This window comes from Petaurus breviceps, unplaced genomic scaffold (assembly GCF_028583685.1).
Source record: "Petaurus breviceps papuanus isolate PSGF00001 unplaced genomic scaffold, PetGlider_PUasm1.0 90784, whole genome shotgun sequence".
In the NCBI taxonomy this organism is placed as follows: Eukaryota; Metazoa; Chordata; class Mammalia; order Diprotodontia; family Petauridae; genus Petaurus; species Petaurus breviceps.
This window is the reverse complement of record NW_027187345.1, coordinates 2,303,494-2,331,094: the sequence shown is the minus strand read 5'-3', so window position 1 is coordinate 2,331,094 and position 27,601 is coordinate 2,303,494. Positions and strand designations below refer to the sequence as shown.

The 27,601-nt window shown below is 36.7% G+C and overlaps 1 protein-coding gene across 11 annotated transcripts in view; it reads left to right on the top strand.

Moving 5' to 3' along the window:
• Positions 1-27,601, top strand: part of TIAM2 (TIAM Rac1 associated GEF 2) — a 310,489-nt gene that overhangs the window by 179,049 nt on the left and 103,839 nt on the right. For all 11 annotated transcript variants that reach the window (XM_069069619.1, XM_069069618.1, XM_069069617.1 and 8 more), the window contains 6 exons: positions 7,492-7,677; positions 9,399-9,545; positions 12,224-12,295; positions 23,544-23,705; positions 26,663-26,767; positions 27,517-27,595. In XM_069069619.1, coding sequence (XP_068925720.1) covers positions 7,492-7,677; positions 9,399-9,545; positions 12,224-12,295; positions 23,544-23,705; positions 26,663-26,767; positions 27,517-27,595 — 751 coding nt within the window. The remainder of the gene's footprint in view (positions 1-7,491; positions 7,678-9,398; positions 9,546-12,223; positions 12,296-23,543; positions 23,706-26,662; positions 26,768-27,516; positions 27,596-27,601) is intronic.

Sequence of the window (27,601 nt, the reverse complement as noted above, 5' to 3'; positions counted from 1 at the left end):
TGCTATGTTTGTGGCTCAGTTTCCCTAACTGGGATGAAATAATTACTTTTGTATCTACCCACTCACAGGGGAACCCAGTTTTCACTGTCCTGAACAGTTCTTTAGGAGTCTGAGGAAGTAATCTCAGCCTGTCTTTTTTCATTTATTGGCAATCATGCTATATTTTAAAAGGTCTAGCTCAGGGGTGGAGAAGCTGGGGTCTCGAGGCCACATGTGGCTCTCTAGGTTTTCACATGTGGCCCTTTGACTCCAAACATCAAAGGTTTGCACTTGAGGATCTAGGGGGCCACATGTGGCCTTGAGGCCACAGGTTCCCCACCCGTGGTCTAACTAGATCCTTGTTCCTTATTTCTGCTTCCCTCCCTCTACACTATTTTTATATATTGGTAAAAACCATTTAATTAATGCAACCTGAAAATATTCAGGGCACCATTTCTGTAGTTTTTCTGCTGTGGTTTAAAAATGTTTTCACAAAAACCTTCCTCATGGATAATGTTGTCTCTGCCCATTATATTTAAATCATTGACCAGATGGTTGTAAGACTGTATTTGCTTTTTATTTGCAGGCACTCTGAGTTCAACAGATTAAGGGCAAAAACAGGCACATGCTTAAAATTACTTTTATGGGGGTTTTCTTCTGACTTAAGAGGATTTTATGTGGAACTACAAAATCAAAGGCCTTTGCAAATCAAGATCAATAAAGACATATTTACCCCCAGGTATTCCTTAAATGTGAAGTTCCCTCTCATCTACTTCTTAAAACTTTTAACAAAGTACAGAAAGTTACTGTAAAACATTATATGCTTTACATTTCCAAATCTCCACTTTTGTTTTTACCTTTTTTTATATCATGCTGTTCCTCAAGGTCCTCAGTAATAGTTGTTTATAGCTAAAGGTGGCTGCAATTAATACAAGATATTGCATTTTGTATGATAAAGCTCTGAAAGTTCTTGGAAATTCTGGGTAGAGATTGTCAGCAGTGACTTAACACTTGTATTCTACTGCCACCTCCACCCCTGCCCCTGCCCCCAATCCTATATACTAATAACATGAATAAATGTAGTTCATATTGTTATATAGTAATAGGCTTTCTTACAATATTTTTTTCAGATGTTCTATTTCCAGTGCTTTGCTGGTATTTTGTGCTGTAAGATGATGCAACTTTCATTTGGGCATATCCAATGAGGTCCAGATCCTGTAGTCATTTTATGCGGAGGGTGCCTTTTGAAGTCCAAAGTGGGGATTAGTTGTAAAATTGAATCCATCTAGTACTTTCTTTTCCTTTTATGATAAATACTTGAATAAATGAATCAATAAGAACTTTTAGGCAATATTGGCAACTGTGTAAATGCCTTTCTAAAACTTTCTGGCCTTAATGAAGGAAATTGCTCTTTATTTAGTTTTGTTTTGTTTTTTAAAATAGATATAACCTATCAACAAACTGAAAAGGGACTCAGAAAACAATAACAAATTATGTGCAGAAGAAACTGGAACCCTTGTTGAAGGGCTGCTGGTGGTGTTTTAGCTTTTCTGAACGTGAGGGCATCCCATTCACCAGCAGTTTGTTTTAAACCAAAGTGGTATACTTAAACTTATAGAGCATCCCTTTTGTGTCATCAATCATCAAATGAATAGACTTAGTGACATTTTCAGGGGTGGAGAACCTGTGTCCTTGAGGCCACATGCGACTTTCTTGGTCTTTGGGTGTGACCTTTTGACTGAATCCAAGTTTTACAAAACTAATCTTTTTCTTAAGGGGATTCTGCGAAGTTTGGATTCAGTCAAAAGTATCCAACTTGAGGACATAGAGGGTCACGTGTGGCCTTGAGGTCACAGGTTCCCTCCCACTGCAGTCCAGGTCCTTTAGGTACTCAAATCACCTGGTAGAGTTTTGAAATACTGAAGTCAAAGGATAAGACTCTTTTAGTGTTCTAGGAAACCTAAGTGTGGTAGGAGAGAGAGAGAGAGAGAGAGAGAGAGAGAGAGAGAGAGAGAGAGAGCTAGCACACCAGCCAATTAGGGAGATGGACTAAAGGCTTGCTAATATCCCTTTCCACCAAATGGATGAACTTAGCTGCCCCATAGCCAAATGAATGGTAGAACATTACTTGTTAAACTTCTCTGTTTCTTTGAATATAGCATCATTCTTCCAGTCTTCCAGTTATTGCCTTGGCAGTATCCATAGATCCTCATTTCTCTTACTAACATTCTTAGTTGTTAAATTTAATTGTTTATTATCTCACAATATCTCTCACAATCTTATCCCTTCTTTCTTTAAATAAATAAATATATGTATTAGTTATTTTCTTCAGTGAGTTTTTGTACCTCTTTTTCCATTAGACAAATTCTGTTTTTTAAGATGTTCTTTTCTTTAGTATTTTTTGTGCCTCTTTTACCGAGCTATTTTCATAATTTTCTTCTTTTGCTTTAATTTCTTTACCAATTTTTCTTCTATCACTTTTATTTGATTATGATTTTATTTTTTAGCTCTTCCATGAATTCTTATTGGACATGTGTCAATTCACATTTTTCCTTGAGGTTTTCCTTGTCACTGTTTTGACTTCATTTTTTTCTTCTGAGTTTGTGTCTTGATCTTCCCTGTCACTATAGTGGCTTTTTATGGTCTTTTTTGTTGTTTACTCATTTTTCCACTCTATTTCTTGATTTGGAACTTTATGTTAATGTTAGGCTCCTTTTCCAGCTTGGGGCTGGGGGAGGTACTCTCTGTCTCAAGCTTCAGGGTTTTGTTTGTTTGTTTGTTTTTGTTGTTTGTACTGCATTTTCCTGAGCTAGTTCTGAGGGTTTGGAAAGATTTTGGGCTTCTAAGGGTTGTGATCTGGGGAGAGATATAACCATTACTCTCTTGGTTTACGCACTGGTTCTCCCCCAGGACAGGCCCCTTATTTCTTGTGATTAGAATCAATACTTTTTCTCAGGTCCCCTCCTCCTTTGGAACCTGAAAGGATACAGTTCCTCAGGATCCCTGAACTCTTGGGGCTTAAAGTGATACTGCTTTTTAGAGCTTCCACTCCCTCCAGATTGAAAGTGCTTCTCTTTGCCCTTGGAATATGACCCAGAAGTGGGTGCCAAATGCCATCTGGTCCTGTACCCAGGGCTAGCACAGTGATACCCTGTAATCTCTTTCTAACTAGTTGTCAGGTCTCCTTACCATCTCTCACTTGAGAGCTCCTGAAGCTACTGCTGCTTCTGTCACTGTCATCTGGTCCCACCACTGGTGTTTCATCCACATGGGTCTTGTGTTGGCCTCCACTCCCATGTCACAGATATCTCTTTCCAACCTCCTGAATTGCCTTGGGCTGGAACAATATCTTACTCTGACCTTTTATTGGCTCTGCCACTCCAGAATTCAACTTGAGCCAAGTTGTTTGGAGTGGAATGTTGGGAAAACTCAGCTGAGTGCTTTCTCTACACTATGATCTTGTCTCCTCCTGGGAATTATGACCCTTTCTCTGTATATACACAACTACCGACCTTACTTCATGTCCTTCTCTCCTCTCTACCAAGTTACACAGTGGTCTCCTAATTAGTTTCTTTACTTCATATCTCTCTTCAGTCAGATTTATTCTCCAAAAAGCTACCAAAAGGTTTTCCTTAAGCAGTGACCATGTTACTCCCCTACTCAATAAACTCCAGTGGCTCCCTATCTATGTCCCATAGAATAAATGTAAACTTCTCTGTTTTGTTTTTAAAGTCCTTGACACTTCAGCTCTACCCTCTCTTTGCAGTCTCATTATGCTTTACTGCCTTCCCAGTACTTACAATGTTTTCCAAACACTAAAACCTACCCAGAGAGTCAGCCTGTGACAAGAGTATAACCCAAAGTTCAGAGAATATGTATGGGCATCATTTAGAAATGTGTAAAAGTAGTTCCAAGTTCCTCATAGAGTTGTATGTTTCACTAAGAAAATCCAATGAATAAAAATCTCTCAGACATATCTAGAGTATTTCCCAGTACCCTACAGTCAGTCAAACTGGTCTTCTCTCTATTTCCTTACTCTTAACCCTGCTTCCATTTTTGTGTTTTTTGCACCAGCTATCCCCCAGGCCTGGAGTGCATTGTCTCTTTACCTCTAGCTCATGTGGAGTCTCTCACTTTCTTCCAGATACAGGTCAGGCATCTCTTTCTGTATGATGCCCTTCTTCATTACCCAACCTATTAATGTGTTCCTTCACTGACTACATCCATGTTGTATTTCACTATTTTGTAGTTATTTTGCATTTATTCTCCATATACTTACATATGCACATGTTGTCTTCCATTATAAAATTTAAGATCTTTGAGAGAAGATATTGTTTCACTTTTTGTTTTTGAATCCCCTTATATACAGTCACCACTTAATTGCATGTAAGGCACTTGTAAGGTGATTAGTGGTAATTACTATGATAGAATCAAAGACTCAGATTCGGAAGGATCATCTAATCCAATACTAACCTGTATAATGCCTTTTCCAACATACCTGAAAAGTGGTCATCTAGCTTTTGCCTGAAGACCTCTAATTAAGGAAAATCCAGTCCTTCCCAAGACAAAACATTCCACTTTTGGATTGCTCTAATTCTCTGGAAGCTTTTCTATTTATTTCACCTAAATTTTCCTCTTTGGAACTTTTACCCATTGATCCTATTTCTGTCCTTTGGTGCCAAATAGAACCAATCTCATCTTCTTTCTGTGCTGTTGTACTTTATATATACATAAAGATGACTATCGTGGCTTTCCCAAAGTCTTTTCTTCAGATTACACATCATTGTCTCCTTTGTTTTTTTTTATATATGGAATGGATTTGAGGTTCTTCTCCTTCTCTGGATACTTTGCAGAGTATTGATGCCCTCCTTGCAATGTGGTACCCAGAACTGGACAAAAAATACTCTAGATGTGGTCTGAGAGATTTTTATTCATTGGATTTTCTTAGTGAAACATACAACTCTATGAGGAACTTGGAACTACTTTTACACACTTCTAAATGATGCCCATACATATTCTTTGAACTTTTGGTTATACTCTTGTCACAGGCTGACTCTGTGTAGGTTTGGTGTTTGGAAAACATTGGATAAGTTATCCCATCTGCAGGGAAAAGCTTATGATCAGAGGATGGACGTGGTAATGGACAACTGACCAAACCCTTTGGTAAAATGACTAATTGATAGAAAATATTTTCCTAAGAAATTTTGTCTGGTCGGAATATGTTTGTCACCTCTCCTTTTATTTAGTTAGAATTTTAGTGGCAGACTAATATTTTTCCTCTTCTTTTCTTTGAATATTTCAATCTTTATAAGATTATTCCATTTTACAGCTATGTCTAATAATAATACGTTTGGATTGTATATACTCCTGGAGTTGGGATTCTCTCCTTGGTTTTCCACTGTATTGGATCACATTCTTGCAGAGAAAAACAACTATAGTCATCTTCATAGAATAAACTTTTCAATCTTTTTATGCTTGATCTACATAAAAGTTGAGATTTCACTTTTACTTAATGCCAAAATTTTCCAGTCTTAGTCTCTAAAACATAAAGACAGACTAGTTACTAGTGTTTAGATAAAAAAAAAAAAAACAGCTGGTATTAGTTCAGGACAATTGATTCCAGGCATTCATTTTCAATAGTACAGGACAATGTCCAAGAATTCCTTCCTAGATTCACTGCCAGATAATGTTACTGTTGCATGTAGTGTTGTGTGTATTATCACTTTCACAATTATTTGAGGTGGGCTCCATATTTCTACTCCTAAGCTCCACTGAGGAGCTTAACTTCCCTTACTCTGGCCCTTTCTATGCCCCTTTTGAGCCATTAAAGATTGACCATTAAAAAGCAATTCATTTTAAATGGACATTATTTTAAAATTTGAACTCTACTAGAACTTCAAGACTAATGGAGAATTAAAATATTAAATTTTAAGTGTGAAGAAAGCATGTATATTACAAAGAAGGTGGTATCGAGTCACTCTGGGAATAGCTTCTTCCACATATTCAGTCTACAAAATATTGCTCATTAGTATAAATGCCCAAGAATTAATTTTACATGAATAAATTGGGGCAGATGAATTGGAGGAGATAAAATTTAAAGTAGGGAGGGAAGAAGGACAATATTGTCTCCTGTTGATAAATGTGTCGTCTCTTTTCCTCATATCAATTAATCTCAGTGAAGCTTTCTCAAAACAAAAAAATCGTAATGGCAAAAACTAAATAGCAGATTAAAAAAATATATTAGATATGTGTTTACTGTGTAAGTGGATTTGTTCACTTGTCTAAAGGAAATCTATAAAGTTAGCTATCTAGCAAATTTGCCTTTAGGGGCTCTGGACAAACTCTCCCTCCCTCCATCTAACATCTTCAGTTTGTCTCCTCTGTTTCCCTTTCATTTCCTTAATGCTGTCTCTATTCTGCAAGATAATTCCTCTGGGGAAAGGCTAACTAGGAATGTAATGTAGGATATTGTACTAAAGTAAACCATTAAGCAGCTAAACTTCATGTCATAGAGCACAGAATCTGGCAGCCCACAAAGAAGGACACAGCAAGTTCTCTGAAATATAATTATTGACCATTAAGTGACTAGCTTCTTGCATTGAGTCAAATGATACACATTTACTGAAGACTTTCTGGTCCATGTGCCTTGTTATCCTTAACAGTGTTTGAGTTTTAGCTTCCTCCCCTGCTATTAAATCTGTGTTTTTAGCAGAGTTGTCTTCTTTCTTTAGCTGCTTTATCTGTAAAAGAGTTTAATCCTTGCAGTAGAAAGCAGTTTGAGATGACTACAGGAAAGGAGAGACACAGAGAGAGTTTGGACTGTTTTTCTTTTTTCACTCATGACATCAAGCTTGCAAAAGCACACATGATAACTCTGGTAGGCAAAGAAGTGTATATGCTTATAATTTTATTCAGATGTACAGATGGCACTTATGCAGAGAGCGTACTAATAATAGGAGTAAAGCCCCTAATTATCCTTGTTCCTGAAACCCATTTGCTTTTTGTTGATTTGAATCATTTCCCCAGAATGAAAAGGATTGTAAAGTTAGAAATCTTGCTTTCATTTAGTTGTACATCTGCTTCTTTGCAGTCAAGTAAGTACAGTTTGGAATCAAAGGGTTGCAGTGTGAAAGGAAATGAAATAACGTGAAGCAATTGGCTTAAAAACTGGGTAAATTCTAAGATCTGTTTTCAAGTTAGGATTATTTTGGAATGGTGGGAATCTCCAAAGGTGGTGTTGCTTGAGACAGGTCACTGCATTTAAGCCAGACCACCAGCTTTGTTTTATTTTCAGCTGTCTGGTAAATTGCAGAACTGTATGACCAAATGCATTTCAGCAGGAAGGGTTAAAGGTAGGACAAACAGGGAAAGCTAATTTAAACCATGCACTTGCCGCTGTAACTAATTTTTCCTCAGTTCATGAAAGAGATCACATTTTCAATCCGACCCAGGAAGACTTTTTTGGTTTTAATTGTCCTTTTGTTGTTGTTGTGGCTGTTGTTGCTTAAATAGATTCAGCAGTGGGAGCAGAATCTAGAAAAATTTCACATGGATCTCTTCAGGATGCGCTGCTATTTGGCCAGTCTACAAGGCGGAGAGTTACCAAATCCCAAGAGTCTCCTTGCTGCCACAAGTCGTCCTTCTAAACTGGCACTGGGCAGATTGGGCATTTTATCAGTTTCTTCCTTCCATGCACTGGTAAGTCTCGGAAAGTAGTCCAGAGTCAAAAGGAACAACTGAAGTAATCTAGTCCCAAGAGTCAAGAATTGATATTTTCTTCATAAATTACCATCCAGTGTCTACTTAAAGACCCACCTATGCAATCTACTTACCTCTAATCCCTGGGGATTGTAGAAGGGGTGGACTAGATGGCCTTGCAAATGTCCTTTACAGCTTAATACCTATGATACTCTATTAATCCTTCAAAGCTTAGTTCTAATACCTCCTCCCATTGGAAGCTGTTCTTGATCCCTTCAGTTGCTAATGCCCTCCAATGGATATTACTTTGTATATATCTAGCATTTAATTTTTATTCCACATCCTTTCTTCCCACTGGAATGTAAGCTCCTTGAGAGCAGATACTGTTTTGGTTTTCCCTGTATTTGGTTTTCCACTGTATAGGGCCTGGCACACAGCAAAATATTTAATAATCACTTATTAAATTGATTAAAAATCAGGGAACTCACTACTTTCCCATGCAGTCTGTTTTATTTGGGAAGTTTTAATTGATAGAAAGCTCTTGCTTATACTGAGCAAAAATCATCCTCCTTGAAGCTTCCATCCATTGGTCCTAGTTTTCTTGTTGGGAACTAATTAGGATAGATATAAATCTCTATTCTACAGGAAGATCCCTCACACCTTTTTAAAGATACATTTTATTTTTTCCCCATTATCAAGCATTTATGTTTTTCTCTATTACATTTCCTCCTCCATGGGCGGGCGGGGGGGGGGAAGGTGGGGTGGGTGGGAGGGGAACAAACTAAAGAAGAAAAGCAAACAACTGTAACAAATATACATTCCCATATGTATGTCTTATTCTTTTTTGTTTTGCTTTTTGGAGGGCAATTTGGGGTTAAGTGACTTGCCCAAGGTCACACGGCTAGTTTTTGTGTTAAGTGTCTGAGGCTGGATTTGAACTCAGGTCCTCCTGACTCCAGAGTCAGTGGTCTATTCACTATTCACTGTGCCACCTACCCACTCCTGTATGTCTTATTCTTCATCTTGAGTCAATCACCTCTCAGTCAAGAGATAAGTTACATTCTTCATGATTGGGCTTTTGGAATCATCATTGATCAGTCCTTGAATCATTCACAATCGTTTTTAGACTATCATAGTGTAAATTGTTCTGGTTCTGCTCACTTCACTGTGCATTAGTTTATATGTCTTCCCATATTTCTCAGAATTCTCCTCAAACGTTCTTTATTTGTTCTTTGGTACTTTCACCTAAAGTCTTTTCAATAGTGGAGCACTCCTTAGTCATAGAGAGATGTTTTGCTTCCTTCCCTGTTCTAGCCACTTCCTACTTCATAGTAGTAGGAAGATGTAATCCCTGGGAATTGTATAAATCATTTCATGATTAAGTGAGGATTGTTTTTCCCGGGACTGCTGAAAGCCCCTCTGGGTTTTCTGAGATCACTTGCATTTGCATAGACACTACTTTGCACAAGTCTAGTTTGGAAACCATTGAGTTGTTTTCTTAATCTTGGTGCTTGCTATGGAGTCTTTCTAAATTCTTAACTGACTTGTTTCTTCTTGTATGTTGTCAAGATATGAAATGAAACTCTGACTGACATGTTGACCAGAAAATCATTATTCATGATGAAAAGAAAGTAGACCTGCTTGATAGTCAGTTACTTCTTTCTGGTAAACAAATGGTTACAGAGTAATATTTTTTTCAAAAGAAATATGTTTTAAATTAGATATGCTCCAGAGATGAATCTGCTCTCCGGAAACGAACATTGTCATTGACACAGCAAGGTCAAAGTAAGAAGGGATTGTTTTCATCACTGAAAGGACTGGACACTTTGGCAAGAAAAGGGAAAGACAAAAGGCCATCCATAACTCAGGTAAATGTCCTGATATTTGAAGAGTAATAGTAAAAATAAGCATAATTAATTTTTAGTTACTCAGTGAGGGCTTTGGGTTTGTTTGTTTTTTTTTTTAGAATGACATAAAACCTTTGGAACTTAACTCATTCATGATTTTCATTATAAATTAAGAATGAGAATATAGTGTAATATCAAAGTGTCAAGTGTATATGTGAATTTCCCCCCCTAAGATACACATATCAAAAAAGTTGCTTGGTTTCTTTTAAATTGCTTTTAATTTTTGGTTGCATCTAAAACATGTTAGCATTCATATAAGTAAAATTAGGGGAAAATTCCCATATTTTTCATTGTTTCTTTTCTCCCACTAGTTTTCCTTTTTAAAAGGATTAGGAACAAATTTTAAGCCATGTTAACACCCCTGTTTACCTTGATGTGTTACCTTGTTATGAGTTGAGGGAATAGGGTTTTTTAAAATAAAAATAATCTCAGTACTTAGACAAAAAATAACATCCTGTACAATAAATTGTTTTCAAAATGTTTTCAGGGCTTGTCCATATTTATTGATAAAGCCTACTTCAGTTGACGTGATACTAAGAGATAACATGGAATCCTGAACAGAGAACTGGTTTCAGATGATCATGTCCTAGCTCTGACTCATACTGGCTTTTTTACTCTAAATCATTTCACTCTAGGGGTTCAAGACAATTCTCTATGATTACATTTCACAGAAGTTACTAATGTGTATTAGTAAAAGAATTTCTTTACCAAGAGCTCCTTATGTCAATGAAGTAACAGGTCTAGTTAAGAAAATGGTATGATCATAAATTTCATATGAATAATTCATATGACAGATTTAGGGCTCTGGCCTTTCCACAGAAAACAGGTCATATGAGACACAAATGTGCTCATATATGATATTCTAATACTATAATTGAATTAGAATCTTTGCTTGTAGCAAATGCCAGAAGATGTTTATGTTTTATGTATTAACAAAAAGCGGTTATTAATTTTGTTGCCATTACTGTTATACATATTTATTATTCATAGAAGAAAAAATCCTATAGAATTTTATTCAGCTACTTTTAAATTATTTGCCTGAAAATTTTCTTGGGTAAATGAATGTCAAGCATTAATATTCATGACTAGCGTAAATACTAAGGGATAAGAGTCTGAAACACTTTTAAGGGAAAACATATAGTAAATTGATTAGAAAAAAAAAGGCAAAACCACAACAGATCTCTGTACATGGGCTTTAAAACCTACCCATATGTTATAAAACATACCATAACTCTTATGAATAAAAACATAACCATATACATATATATGGTTATGCATGTATATATGTATATGTGTGAATATATTCATATGTGTGTGTACACACACATATATGAAAACACATGGAGTAGGGAAGAATGGTTTAAAAATCTCTGTAATTAAGATTCTGTTTATGGATCCATAATTAAAAATACTTATTTATACGTTTAAGGCAGATCTTTTTCATTTATTACAGAAAATCAGTGTTAGCTAAACATTCCTTCTTCATTGAATGCAAGATGTATTAATTGTAAATTCTGTGATTAATACAATTATTGATCTTTATCAACAATTGTAAAAAAATAATTTATCAAGTAATCACTAGTTTTTCTTTAATGTGCTTATTAATACTGGCTAATATATCACCTCTCTCCCCCCACTAAACTTCAGTGGTTCCCTTTCATTTCCAGATCAAATACAAAATTCTTCATCTGGCATTCAAAGTCCTTCATGAACTCTTTTATTCCACTCTCTGGGAATGTTTTCCCTTCCTGTCTCCACCTACTGGCTTCCCTAGGTTCCCTAATGTAGCCACTAAAATTGCTTCTTCTACCAAAAGCCTTTTTCAACTCCTCTTGATTCTATGCCTTCCTTTTAATTATTTCCATTTTATTTTTAATAAAACGTGTTTATACATATTTCCTTGTTGTCTCCTCCATTAGATTGTAAGCTTCTTGAAGGCAAGGACTACTTTTTTCCCCTCTTTTTGTATTTCTAGCACTTAGCAAGTAGTAGACAATAAATGTTCAATTGATTGCCAGACTGGTGGATATTATCAAGGGTTTGATCTACATGCATAAAATACCTACTACATATACCTAGCTTAAAATATATTGATGGAAAAAAAAATGTGTTTTCTATTGAGATGATCATTCCACAAGCATATGGAGCTATTCTAAGGTCTTCAATGTGTATATCAACAAGTAGAACTAATATCCAAGTATGCTTAGATTTTTAAACCATTTCTTTTCTATCAAATTAATGATCCATGTTTTAAAGTAGATCCAAGTCTGACCACAGTGCAACAACTGAAAGGTGAACTAGAAATAACATCTTCAGAAGCTGCATTCCTTGTTTAATAGCAAGAACAACTATTTTCAAAATAACATGAATGGCCTATGATAAAAATGTAAAAGAGGCAAATGTTTGGGGAGGAATAGAATAGGTGTTAATGAGATTGCTTTTTAAAAATTTACCTTTAAATGTCTTAAAGTAGGAAATACTAAAGTTTGTGGGATGAATGTTTAGGTAGAGCTGTTGACCTTCAGGTTTTTTTATACTGAAAATAATTAGCTGTCAAATTCATAAATTTCATTTATCTCTCTTTTTCCTGCCCCCCCTTTTCTTTCTTTTTTTTTTTTTAATGTATTTATCTCATTTAGATTTTTGACTCTAGTGGCAATCATGGATTTCCCGGAACTCAGCTGCCTCAGAGCTCCAATAATTCCAGTGAGGTAAACTTGGCTATAGATGCCAGCTGTTTTATATAATTCTTTTACATTTGTGGAAAAAAATATTGTTGAATTACTGAACCAAAGAACTCTTACCTTGCCTCCTCCCGGTGTGGAGGTGGCCCAAGGTTATTGAAGATGATTTTTCCAGTGTGTTATAAAATCTGGCAGTTCTTAACAATGGGGTAAGGCTTTGAATGTGAGTCTGGTGACCAATGAAATTGAAAAATCTTGAAGCTCTAGAAAGAATGTTGATTAGAAACGGCTGCATCGTTCCATTAAATTGGGGGGGGGGGAAGTTCCTTTTAAATTCATAAATTGCACTTTGAAGAAGTTAGGTACCTCTGAAAATGGTTTAACTCTTTAGGGTAAAAATATTATTGTAATAGAAATTTATTAAATGCTACATTACTCCATTTTAAAATTACTGGCACGAATGATACAAAAATCCACTTTTAAAGACCCATGATCCAAGTTCTTTACTTCTTCATCATTAGTTCCCAGTTGAACAGGCTCCCAGTTGAACTTTCTCCAAAGTTCTAGAACTGGAATCCATAAATCTATTAATCTAAAAATATTCATTAAGTTCCTGCTGTGTACCAGCCATCACATTATCTGCTAGGGATTAAAAAACAAAAGAACTGTCCTTCTGTTAAGGAACTTACATTGTGTCATGGGAGATGATATGTACCTACTTAATAAGATATAAAATAAATACAAGATAATTTTAGGGGGAGGTACTAGCAACTAGGGGATGGGGATGAACTTCAGGAAAGGTCTCTTAAAATGAAATTTGAGGGAAACTAGGGATTCTAAGAGATAGAGGTGAGTAGGAGGACATTCTAGACATAGAGGACAGCCTGTGTGACAGGTCATAGAGACTGGATATAGAATGCTCTGGATGAAAAACAATTATGAGGTCAGTTAAGCTATAGTCTGGAATATGTGAAGGGGAGTAATAGGGCTGGAAAAGTAGCTGGGAGTTAGGTTATTAAAGGTTTTAAATGTCAAACAGAGGAGTTTTTATTGGGTTCTAGAAGTAGTAGGGAATCATTGGAGTATATTGAGCAGGGGAATGATTAGACTTTTGGTTAAAGGAGCCAAAATGTATTGAGGATACTTGGGAGATAGAAAAGACTTGAGTTGAAGGGATCATTTTAGGAAGCTCTTATAATAGTCTAGGGTGGGGAGTGATGAGAGCCTGGAACAGTATATCTCCTAAAGAGAAAGAGATACATGTAGAGCCTATATCAGATTGCATGCTGTCTTGGGGAGGGAGGAAGGGAGGGAAGGTGAGAAAATTTAAAACTTATGGAAGTGAATGTTGAAAACGAAAAATAAATAAATTAACTTAAAAAAGAGGAGATTCATTTGGGACAAAGAGAATTCTATTTTGGACATAAGAAGTTTGAGATGCTTGGAGGACACAGAGTTTGTAATGTCCAGTAGATAATTAATGATGTGAAACTAGGCTACCAGAGAGATAAGGATTAGATTTAGAGATCTGTGAGTTGTCTGAAGAGAAGTGATTACTGTTTCCATAGGTCTCCTTCCAAAGTTGGGGTATGATATAAATGAGGATTCCAACTAATGACACTGAGAACAGGTAGGAGAACCATGACTAGAAGAAGTAGTGTCTCAAAAACTGATAAAGGAGAGAGTATCCAGGAAGAGAGGGTGATCCGCAGTCCAAAATGTTGTATGGAGATTGAGAAGGATGAGGGATGACTGAGAAAACACCATTAGATTTGGCAACGAAGATATTGTTAATTTTGGAAAGAGCAGCTTCAGTTGAGTGACATTATCTGTGTGACCTTCAGCAAGTCAGTTAACCTTCTTTGCCTCAGTGTCCTCATCTGCAAAAAGAGCTGGAGAAGAAAATGGCAAACCATTCCAGTATTTTTGCCAAGAAAACCCCAAATGGGGTCACAAATAGTCAGACACGACTTATCAACTGAACAACAATTAGCACTGAGCTCACAGGGTTGTTGTGAGCATCAAATGACATAATATTGTAAAGCACTTAGTACAGTGTCTGGCACATAGTAAGTGCCATACAAATTTTAGCTATTATTACTATTATTATTATAATTGTTACAAATTAAAATGCTAATAGCTGATAGCAGCTTTTAAGCACATGGCAGAATGGAGGAGGTAGGAAGAGGAAAAAAATGCTTGTTAATTGAAAAAAGTGATTAAGAAATAAAAGCATGTCTTAGTAAGAGACTATTGAAATAGAAATATTGAAAATACTGAGAATTTTCAAAAGCCTTTTGGGAATGATAGAAATTTAGGTGATGGGGTAAGCCTATGGAAGAAAAATTTAGGGGCAGGAGCTTTCCCAGCTTTCTTGAAAAAGACAGATTTGGGGCTGGCTAGGTGGCACAGTGAGTAAAGCACCAGTCCTGGAGTCAGAAGGACCCGAGTTTGGTTCCGGCCTCAGACACTTAACACACACACAGAAAAAAACCCCTAGCTGTGTAACCTTGGGCAAGTTACTTAACACCAATTACCCTCCAAAAGGCAAACAAACAAACAAACAAACAAACAAAAAACCCTAGATTGCTGGAAACTCCTGTGACCCTGAGTGCCACAGACAATCACCTACCATCTGCTTAATGTGCTGTGCCTGTTCTTCAGTTTGCTGTTGAAGAAGTTAATTTGTTCCTTTGCCTGTTACCTCTGAATCATTTAAATAAACCTGCATTCTCCATAGTCTTCCACCCACAGTTCTGAGATTGGATGACAGAAAAAAAAAAGGATATGAGAGGCCAAGATGGATCAGGAAATTGAGTGACTAAGATTGCTCTTATTGTTGGTGGTATCTGTCTTGCCTTTGATCTGTCTAAAAGAGAAGAAAATCAGAGATTGACCCTTCTCCACAAATGCAGTCAGTATATTTTTTCACTGTTGTTTTCTGCCTCTAGTCCACCTTTCTTTACTGAATATTATCCAGAGATAGATCTAGGATTCCCCTTACCTTGAATTATGGTGGCAGGAATGTAAAGAAGACAGCAGAGGTGAGAGAGAATTAAGGAGGTACATTTGACTTGACTTGGAAACTGATTAGGTTTATAACATAGGGGAGCAAGAAGAGTAAAAATGGCTGAGATTTTGAGATTCAGTGATTGAATGGTACCATTAAAAAAGGGAAGATGATCAATTCAGTTTTGTACAAAATAATTACTAACATTTACATAGGTATCAAAGTTTACATAGTGCTCTTCTGTCTCTCAGAGTTCACATCTCCCTTCAAGGTTCACTTCAGGAGCCACCTTCTTCTACATGAGATCCTTGCATTTACTTATCTGTATGTTTGCCATTTTCCTCCAGTAAACTATAGGTTATTTGAAGTTAGAGACTTTGTATCCCCAATTCCTAACATAGTACCTGACACATAATAAATGAATTTAGAATTTAATTTGATTCTCACAACAATTCTGAGGTTGTCCAAAAGTGGAATGGACTGTCTTAGGCAGTGTTGGTTTTCTTGTCATTGGAAGACTTCAGGCAGATGCAAGGGTTGCTACTAGTCTGGTGTTATGGTCAGGATTTCTTTTTTTATGATTGAACTAAAGAGATATTGAGGTCACCTGTCAACTGAAATTCTGTCATAGATGTAGATTGTCTCATTTTCACATGTATTATTATAATTCCTTTTTTTTTGCCTTTTGGAGGGCAATTGGGGTTAAGTAACTTGCCCAAGGTTACACGGCTAGTTTTTTTTTGTGTGTGTGGGTGTTGTGTCTGAGGCTGGAACCGAACTCGGGTCCTCCTGACTCCGGGGCTGGCACTTTACTCACTGCGCCACTTAGCCGCCCCTATTATAATTCTTAAAGCAATCATATTTAGATATCAGAAGTATAACAGCCTGTATGCTTAAATATATATTCTATATATGTGCACACACACACGCCACTCACTGGTGTACTCACCTAGTAATGGCTCAGAGATGAATCACCCCCAATCTTAAATTTGTTAATGTTGGAATGAAAGCCATTTTAATTTAAGAATATTTTTAAAAGAAAAAAGGGAGGGGAGGGCCAAGCCAACAGGAACAAAGTTTGGCAAGCAAAAAATGAAAAGATATTTTTCTTTATATTGTTAAGTATTCCCTGTTGGATAACAATAAGTCCCTTGTATCTATTTGAAGGAAGGAGTTTCTTTTGGAAAAGATGACAAAAGAAAGTGACAAAGTAGCCAACTGCTCTTGCTACATCATGGCAGAACTTGTGACTGCCTTGCCCATAGTCCTTGGCTTTCTATGCTGGAAAATTAGATATGGGGCAGGGCCTGGCTGTGGGTTGAGAGGAGTAGGGAGTATCCTAAGTTTTTGTGGCAATGAATGAATGAAGTATTGCCATGTTAGTCATTTGACTATGAACCGGAAAAAGAAAAAAATCCTGTCAGTTTCTAAAATGGAAAATATGAATGAAAAAATATATCTTAACCACAGCTTAGTAATATGTTTCAAACATTAAAAATTCTATTTTCTTTTTGTTGAAACCATAGCAGTCCTGTTGTTTGGGGCATTTCCCCAAGTGGGAAATCGTTTTGTGACAGCTTATATTTGATAAAGAAAACGTAGAACTGTGTAACAACTCCCTTTCTCCTGAATACGTGTCTTTTCTTCATTTCACTTGCTAATAGAATTTCTTTTTACTAGCAACTATAGAGATGAAGGCCCACTTGTGACAGCCAGATTGCCATGTTGCATCTTATTTCCGTTTAGTGATCCAAGTAGTAATTACAAGCCATTTGATCCAAAAGCATCTGCTGTGCTAACACCAAGTGTTTCCATTTTCTCTCCATGAAGCACATGGAGCATGAATAATTTGACATGTGGTTTCAGGACCATTAATGCAATAGTAATCAGTACTTACACAGAGGTTGTCATACAAGGGTATCAAAAGTGCTTTGCAAACATCAGTCAGTTAATCTTTATAGTAATTGCAGTTGGGGTTATGTAGTAATCCTGTATTGTTCCCATTATGTAGATGGAGAAATATGAGACAAAGGGATGTGAAAATCTGTTGCTACTGGAGTATAAGAAAGTTGTTATTGCCGTTTTGATTCTTTATAATTATGTAATATGGTAAAAATGATTGTTCCTTATTTCTTTAGTGTGCTGTTTCTAATTGTGAGCATTCTCATATTATAGTTTGTTATACAGTGGCATAAGTCCTTGGTTTACTCTTAAGTGATTATAGGTGTTCATCAGAAGTTTCAAATTGACTGTGCTAATTGGAAAAAAAAGGACTTTTGTGAGATGTACTGGTTCCTGAGGTCTGCTTTTGATCACTCACAAAGACTTCTTAGAGATTTTGCAATCAGAATTAGTTTGCATATCCTAAAGTGCTGGAAAAGTTTGAAATATTGACCTAGCAACATTGATCCTTAAATAAAAGTAAATGAGGTCAGAACCTTGAAAATGACCTGTTGGAAGTTGATGTAATAAAATGTAAATAAATACATAAATGCTTAAATTTGCAGAGAGACTGAGGAAGCATGGTCTAGAGGAAAGAAAACTGGCTTCAGAGCTAGGAGGACAGAAAGAGCGAGTCCCAGACCTTCCTCAGACACAGTGCCTTCTGATGCTGGTGCAGCCACTTATCCCTTCAGGGTCTGATAGAAGTCATTTGGTTGAAGAGCAGGTGCAGAACTGAAGAAGTCTCCTTTGTAGGAATACACTCTGCATTAAAGAAATGGCTGGTCTGATCTAAGAAAGAGAAGGAATGAGAGAGTGGTTAAGAATATTGATTTGGAGCAACACATTTTTTATAGGCTAGGCCTTATGGCTTTTAGGGCTCTTTTCCTATAATCCCATTTGGTAGGGTTGTTTTTTTTTTTTTTTACTGTGCTGGGAGTGGACAGGTAATACAATTTTCTAGACTATTTTTGTATTTTTTCAAAGGTTCCAATTTACCTTTGTTAAAGTAACTCACAAATAAGTATATTCTAGTATCATACTAGGTGAAATTCAAACTAGTTTTCAGTCTTCTTAGTAAAGTGATAAACAGGGGTAGGGATTTCATTGGGACAGGAAATTCCAGGTTAAGGAAACTCTTGACCAGTGCAGGGTGAAGTCTTTGCCGATCAGTCTGAAAGAATTGCCTAAGGTGATGCAAGACAGGAATATGTTAGAGGCTGGACTCACACAGAAGTCCTCTGGTTCCTGGGTCAGTGCTCTATCCACTCCTCCCCATTGCCTCTCTGGGTATATAAAGAATTGCATGACAAGGAACCTAGTTGTCCCTACAAACATAAAACAAAGTTTACAATCACCAGCCAGGTTCTGTAGTTAGCAAAAACCAGCTTCATGGGGTCGTTGAAAGAATTGTATGAGGTTATAGATCAATATATAATAGCATGTAAGCCTTAAAAGCTATAAAAGTTTGGTCTTCCTAAAAGGGTCTTTCTGTAAAGGTACTGAATGTATGAAGTAGATCAGGTGACAGCTAGCTATTTCATTTCACCACAACATAAATAGCTTAAAATACAAAAGGTGCATACGTGCCCACTTTTGTTGTTGTTCAGTTGCTTTAGTTGTATCTTGACTTTTCATGACCTGATTTTGGGGTTTTCTTGGCAGAAATACTGGCACAGTTTGCCTTTTCCTTCTCCAGCTCATTTTACAGATGAGGAAACTGAGTCAAACAGGATTAAATAATCTGCCCAGGACTAGATTTAAAACATGAAACGTTTGTTGACAAGTCCTATTATAATCTCCTTGGAAAACAATTTACATTTATTCATTTCCATCTCATCCTTCCTTGCTTTCAACTTTCCCTTTCAGCAAAATCGCTTAACTGTGTATGTGTGGTTTGTGTGTGGGTACCATTATTTAAATCCTCTATAATGTAAACCTTCCAGAGCCTGGATGAGAGGAATCCACACCTCCTTTCTGGCATGTTCTCCTCTACCAAAAGACCTAATAAATTTCTTTCTAAAACTAAAAAACAAAACAAAACATGAAAACATTAAATACTGTGGGATTGCCGAGTATTTATTTTACATTTGGTCTGCACTGCACAGGTACCTCAGTGCAGGTTCATATCTCCTGGCAAGACAGGTCATGGCTTGGTCTCTTCCTCCTGTCATCTCATATGAGAAGTTGTAATCATCTATTGGGCAAGCAGAACCCAGATCTAAGAAATCTTGAGGTTACCTCCAAGGCTAGAGGAAAAAAGTCATCTCAGGATCATTGTTCAGTCCCTTGTGCTCAGGGAAGTTAATATAAACAGATGCTCTGGGCATATTAGAACCTTTACATACAGTCTTAGTTTCTCCTGGACAAACACTTGTTTTCACTGTCCTATGTGAGTGGTCACCACTGCTACAAGAGGTATGCAAGTTGGGACAAGAACTCAAAGAACTTTATATGCTCGACAAATGAGAAGAAGTGTTGGGGATAAGGAGAAAGCAGGAATTGTCTCTCCTTTTCAAGTATACTGCCTGGCAAATCTTCCTGTTACACAACCATCCCTCTTTGGCATGCTTCCCTCACTCTACCCCTTTTTCCCTTTGTCATAAGAGGGATCAATGGATGGACCAGAAACCTCTTTACCTACCATTCAGCAAGGAACCAAGATACATGTGTGCTTGGAAGTACCCCAATCATAAGGCTAATGGAAGTGGCCAGATCTCTGTGAGAAGTGTGCCAGTCAGAGTAGATGGGGGAGGTCGCAGGATTATGTCCATTATAGCTGAAAAATACAATTCGTTTTTGTTATTTCTGATGTCATATCACTTGAAAAACTCTGGGATCTTTACTCCCTGGTGAATACTTGTAATTCATATTTGTTTTAGGTGGAGTTATTCTTGGGGCTAGAGAATATACCCTAGAGATTTGTTTGATGCTATGAATGCCAATGTGTAGAGGTATCTTGAGACTCCTCCAGCTTATCGAAGGTGTTAACTGGAAGTCAAAACAGCTGTACTAAAAGTACAGGGCTGTGTTTTGACTTTTAACCATCCACTTCAGGGAATAGTTGTGATTTGTAGACATGCTGTGCCATTTTTAACAAGGCTGCATTTCTTAAGTGCAACCTCTATCTCCATCCCAGTGCATCACTTTGTGAATAGCTTTGTGTCCATATCGAGTGACCGGGTGCTTTGCTCTAAAGACAGGATTGCTTTAATGTAAATTGTAATGTAAATTATTACTCAGAAAGGCTTGATACATTTTTTTCCCATATAAAAACTGCCATTTTGTTAATAATACTGAAATACTCATCTCATAGGGTTGTGTTGAGGCTTAAATGGGATAATGTATGTAAAGTGCTTTATACATTTAAAGTTCTATATGAATGTGAACTATTAGATAATTTTAGTATGCATGCTTCAAAAATTGTGATAGATAATAGGCTTTAATTTTAAAGAATTATCACTATAATTTTTATTAGTATCTTTTGATTTTATGGCAGCTGTATTTTCCAATACATTCGCCCTGGAGAGAGCCAAATCATAACCACAACTGGAAGAAAGAAAAGATGGGGAAAGAGCAGTCTGGCAAGACTAATCATCACATCAGAAAAGTCCAGTGTTATATGTAATACTCCTCACAGGCACTCTGCCACCTTTGGAAAGCAGAGAGGGAAATTCATTCTCCTATCTCTTTTTTGGCCATTTAATCAACTGATACAATATTTGTAAAGCATTTAGCATAGTACCTGACGTGTATTTTTTGTATTCATTATTTCTTACAGATAATGGATTCTTAGAGATTCCATTCCATTAATGTACCACAACTTGTTTAGTCATTTCCTACTTGAAGGGAATCTACTTTGTTTCCAGCTCTTTGTTAGTATAAAAATGCTGCAACAAATTTTTTTGCTGCATGTAAAGCCCCTTATGTTTTATTGTTGACTTCTTTGAGACATATATATGCCCGCAGTGGGATCTTTAGGTCAAAGGGTATGCTCATTTTAGTCACTTTTCTTAGCATGGTTGGACCAATGATTCACAGCTCCACCAAAACTTGTTTTGCTATTTATAAAGTGATGGTATATTTGGATATCTTCCTAATGAATGTTTTAGCAGCTTCAGAAAGGTGAAGTCATTTAATCATTTTATTGGACAAAACTAACTGAAGTGTAGATGCTTCTACAAGAGCTGCTTCTTCCCAAGATAGATAACTTTTCTTTATATTTTTTTCAGGTACCCCTACCTTGCTTGCACTGTATTAGCTGTGAGTGAATGGCTGTGTTGCCTATGGGGAGATTTATTCTATTGTCACATTGTTAAAGAAAATTCTCTTTAGCGTTGACTGTGTAGCATGAGCTAGAATGAGGAAAGATTTGGGGCAGGGAAAAGTAACTATTAACAATCGTTTGTGAGTTTGCAAATTTTTCTTCAGGTATTTCTCAGTGTTCTATAGAAGCACCTGTCTCAAAAGATACTTTTTGCCTTTATCAGTACTTGAGAATGTTTCAGTGCCTCTCATTCAGCATTGTCCTGGTTTGATTTCTTACTCCATAGTGACCTCTGCTGGGATTTACCTAGTCAGCTTGAGGCCTATCCCTCTAAGCCATATACCAGGTAACTCAAGCCACCAAAATAAGAGTTGCCTGAAAGCTCATTTTGGAAAACAGCATGTGAACAGGAAGAGCAGATGCTTTTCTGTCTCTGGGCCTATTCTGGAAGGAATTATTCAGAGAATGTCTGCTCTCTGAATCCCTCACAGAAAGAATGGTATAGTGGAAAGAACCTTGGATTTGGATTTGAGTCTTAAACTTTGCTGCTTGCCCAGCATGAGATCTGGGGCAAGTTCACTTCTCCTCTCTGGGCCTCATCTCCCTTATCAATAAAATGAGTGTTGGACGAGATGATCTCCAGGCCCCTTCCAGCTCAGATTTCTGAGGACTAGCATCATTATCATCATCCTCAGATCCTGTGATCCTCCTATTTTCTCCATAAGTCTTTGAGTCAAAAATGTGCTTTTCTTTCCTTTCTTTTGTCTGGGAATGATGAGAAAACATTCATATCAGGTTAAAGTGATAGGTACATAGCAGATCTGTTAGTTTAGTACTTCCCTCCCAGGCTTGTTGTAAAGATCAAATGAGATAATATTTATAAAGCCCTTAGCACAGGGTCTGGCACATAGTAGACACTTAAAAAATGTTTGTTCCTTTCCCCATTCTCAAGTCCAACTCTGTATTTCAAAAATATTAGATGAAAAGACTATCTATTTTTCCTCCTAAGCATGCTCTGACAGAATCTATTTGTTCTTCTTCAACATGTGTATACCACTTATTGAATTGTTTAGGTTTTTTTTTTGTCTTGTGTCTGGACAATTTCATAAAATTCAATGTGAAGTGAGTTAAAATGTGATAGACCTTTCAAGAAAAGTTACTATATGCAGTGTGATGGAAGTCTGCTCGTTCGTGAAAATATTTTTGTGTGTCAGCAACCAGCACAGATTGTTATTACAAAAGGATTCTCAGCAAGTTCTTCACACTTTGGAATTTGCATACTCATATCGTGATACATGTTTAAGTCCTATACACAACCTGGTATATCACTAGGTGTGGGCCACTTAGTGGATATAATTTGTATTGCATTGTATATGCAGTCTGCTATGATGGAGTTTACCATATACATAATGAATAAATGAGATTGACAAGATCCTGAGACCCATCATTCTACTAACTGAGGGCAGTTTTCTGTCAATGAGCAATGCTCTGTTAAAAACAAATGAAAAATAACACATGAGTGTCTCTGTCAGATGGAAGCTGGATGAATCCCTTGGGTCTCTGTTAATTGAGAAAAGTTTCTTGAAATCCAATCAAGACATCACACATTTACTAAGGTTTTACTATGTGACAGGCCCTGTGCACCATGTTGGGAAGGCAAATAGAGGCAAAAAGAAAGACAGACAGCTCTTACTCTCAAGGAGCTCGCCTTCTAAAGGTGTTGTTGCATTTTGATAGTATTTGGTAAGAGTTATGAAAGATTAACTAGCTATGGAACTGTAGTAAGTAAAGAATTTACTTTTATCCATTTATAAGGGACAGCTTAGGGAGAAATAATTGCATAGAGCTGATGGATATATTGAGAATCACACTCAGTTCTAACCAAAAGGGGTGGGGGGTGGGAGGGAAAGACACTGATAAGTGGCCTTTCTAGTCTGGTTCTAGCACTGTGATCGAGATTAAAAAATATTTTTTAATTATTCAAAAGGTTTTAATTTAAGTGATTCCCTCTGTTCATTTACCAACCATGTGTCTTTTCTTTTGGTGTCTGACAACAGGTGGATGACTTTCTGCATATTTACGGTTCAGCATCAGATAGTGGTCCCCGAGAAAATGTTTGGGAAATCCAGACTTATGTTCATTTTCAGGATAATCAAGGAGTTACTCTATCCATCAAACCAGAACACAGAGTGGAAGATATTTTGTCTCTAGCATGCAAGGTATTAAATTTTACATAAATCCATTTTCTTAAAACCTGAATATTTTCTCATTTGTAAGTGTGGTTGTACTAGAGGTCAGAAAATTCTATAAATTACAGGTGTCTATTGGAAATTACTCAGTTGGAGACTTGTGAAAGATAATGATTTATCACCTTAATGAATACTGAATAGGGGGCAGCATGGTAGGGTGGCCAGAGTGCTGGGCTTGGAACCAGTAAGATTTGAGTTTGAATTTCTCCTCTTATACTTGTTAGTTGTATGACCTCCCTGACTCCCAGCTTCCTCATCTTTGTCATTATTATGCTTGCAATACTTACCTCAGGTGAGAAGCATGACTAGCTGTGGGACCTCACCAAATCCACACAACCTTCTAGGACCCTCAGGGAAGACCCTCAGATGACTTGTGGAGCTGTATCAGTGGAGAAAGTTTCGACATCAAGAGTTCACTGTAGTTTCCCCTCTTCTTCTCCCCCTCCTTCTATCTCTCTCTACCTTTCTTCTTTCCTCTTCCTTTTTTTACCTTCTTTTCATCTGTCCCTCTCTCTCAAACACACACACATGCTTGAGTGCATGCATGCCTCACAAGGAATTAAGAGTGAACTCTTTGTAAACCTTTAAGTACTATATAAAGGGAACATTTTTATATCTCATACCACTCTAAAAGTCAGTTTGTAATGCATTTCTGTAGCATTTTGAAGTTTGGATACTCTGCCTTATTTTTGTCAGTTCCCTTTAAGGCTCAGCTCAAATGCTGTTTCCTCCAGGAGACATTTCCAGATTCTCCAAGTGCCACTCACCCCTCAAAACATTAACCCCCACCCCGGGGGGGGGGGGCAGCTACATGGTGCAGTGAATAGAGCACCGGCCCTGGAAGTCAGGAGGACCTAAGTCCAAATCTGGCCTCAGACATTTAACAGTTACTAGCTCTATGACCTTGGGCAAGTCACTTAACCCCAATTCCCTGCCTTCTCTCCTCCAAAAACAAAAAGACAAAAAAAAAAACCATTAACCTCCCCCACCCCACCCCACACACATTTTGTATTTATTGTATATTCATTTATCTGGATGAATGACAAAATAGAATATATTAGAATACATTAGAACTTGAGCACTATCTCATTTTTGCCTTCATATCCCCGGTACCTAGAACAGTGCCTTCTATACAGTAAGGGCTCAATAAATACTTATCAAATTGAATTGAACAATCTTCTTGTTCTGAGACAGGCAATATTTATATTTTACAGATGAGGAATTGTAGATCAGAGAGTTTGTGACTAGCTAGACAATATTGAAGTTGGGATTCAAACTCAGTTCTTTTGATTTTAGAATCACGAACCATTCATTCCACTCCCTGTATCATACTGGTTTCACACCCCATTCTACCTACTGCCTGAGCTCCTTTCCTTTTCAAGGCTCAGCTGCCAGTGCAGGAGCAGGATTGTAGAGATAGTTGACCATAACCTTGGCCTTAGAGTGGGAGGTGCTTTAAAGAAAGGCTATAGGCTATGTATAGATAGATAGCTGCTTTCCTATAAATCTGAAATCACGAATTATACTCTACCTTGAATCATTTGGATGTGGTGGTCTGCATTATATTACAATAAAATTTTCAATAATACAGTTTTATTTTAAAGGGTTGTATAAAGCATACCAGATTTCTGTGGACTAAGGAACTAGCTACCAAGTTTTTGGTAGACTTCTTTAAGGTAGTAGGATTTTTTTTATTGTCAGTTGGGAGTTTTTTTTTCCTAATGTCATCTGAAAAGCAAGGTAGTGATGACTGAAAATGAATATCATACGTACTCCTGAGAAGCAATTTGGGGATGGGTATATTAGATCAAAATTTTGAAACCACCAGGTGGCATGCTAGAGCTTAAATATTCTTATTTGCCGAGGCAGTTGAGTTCATACAAATAAATGTATGTAAAAGCAAGAAAACATGTGTAATCCTCACAACTCTGCTCCATAATCTGCTAAATGTAGAAAATGTGTAATTTTATTTTTCTTTTGTCACTTTAGTCTGAAGTGATTAGCTATGATAGTAATAAGCTGTGATATGCCTATTTAAAGTATGTTATTTATATGTATGTATATTTATATCTACCTGCATACACACACATATATCTATAGTGTAAATTCCTCTTACAGTTTTTCATTTCACTCCTATTTGTAATATTTGTCATAATATAATCAAGCTCCCTATTCTACACTTCTTTCTTTTCTTGTTATTCTGAATACAAGATATTAACAACTTAATGGAATTATTGTCTAAGGGATGATTGGAAAAATTCTATCTAGTTGGAGCTCTAAAGTTCGATCTTCTCCATGCAAGCACACTCTGATCTGGATGCTGTATATATTGTGGAAAAGATTGGAAAAAACATAGTTTACTTGTTTACATTCTGTAAGGAAGATCTTGTTTAATTCATGTCTTGCACATAAGTGCTTATTAATTATTGTTGAATTGTATGGGACGAAGTTATACATACATTTTGTGAGCTTTTCCAATTTAATAAGTGGCATATAACTTAAAGATGGACAGGTAATATAGAACGAATTATGATTTGCTGAGAAAAAACCATAAATTCTTCTATCAGATGTGTGTACACACATATGTATGTGTGTATGTGTGTATACATGTATATATACAGATCTATATCTGTATACACATGCATTCACACACTACTTGATGCTCTTGGATTTGCATGTCTTGAGTTTAGTTATTAATATACTATCTAGGAGCTGACTTTATCTTGTGCAAAAATAATTTTTTTCCGCTTTTCTTCAGTGAACATTGAAATCTGCATTTTTATATAGTAAAAGTTATAGCTTTGTAGCCAGTCTTCTTAGAAATTTCTATATGTTAGAAGACATTTTTGTAAAGAGTTTACTGTAAGCAATGATGGCTTTTATAAATAAGACTCAAACACCGAAACAACTTTCTCACTCTTCTATAGATGAAGCAGCTGGACCCCAGGTACTATGGTCTACAACTTAGAAGACTGATTGATGAAAACTTTGAGTATTCAATTCCAGCTCCTTATGAATATATGCAAGAACAGGCAAGTTAAACAAAGGACTTCTTGAAATGGCGTAGTGGCCAGAGTACTGAACTTGGAATCAGGAAGACCTGTTTCAAATCCCTCCTCTGATACTTATTAGCTTTGTGACCATGAGTAAATCCCTGATGCTCTAAGAGCTTCAGTTTTCTTATCTTTGAAATGATGGCCTTAGACTGGATGACTTCTAAGGTCCCTTCCAGCTCTAAATTTGCTATCTTAATTATAAGATTACCTATAAACTTTATCCTAAGCTTGTAACACAAACAATATCCTGTATAGCGAATGGCAATTCTTTTTTATTGTACTATCTTTATTTTTTAAACATTATTTTTTTATTTTGAGTTTCCAAATTCTCTCCTTCCAGTCATTCTCCTATCCATTGAAAAGGCAAGCAATATGATACCCATTATAATGTGAAGTCACATATAACATTGTATTAGTCGCGTTGCAGAAAAAAGCAAGAAAAATGAAAAAATGAAAAAAAAATGCCTCAGTCTGTTCTCATAGTCCATCAGTTATCTCTGTGTAGGTGAATAGCATTTTTCCTCATGTGCCCTTGCGAATTGTCTGGGATTGCTGTTTTGCTCAGAATAGTTAAGTCTTTCACAGTTGTTGATCCTTCTATTGTTAGAGTTGCTGTGAATGATGTTCTCCTGGTTCTGCTCATTTCATTGTACATGAGTCCATATATATGAGTCCTCTATTTTGGCTATTCATGAGTGTCTTGTTTTGTGTTTTACCTTTTGTAGGTTTATGATGAAATAGAAATCTTCCCTCTAAGTGATTATCATGTACATCTTACTAAGACTGGGAATGTTACTGATTTTGGTAAGT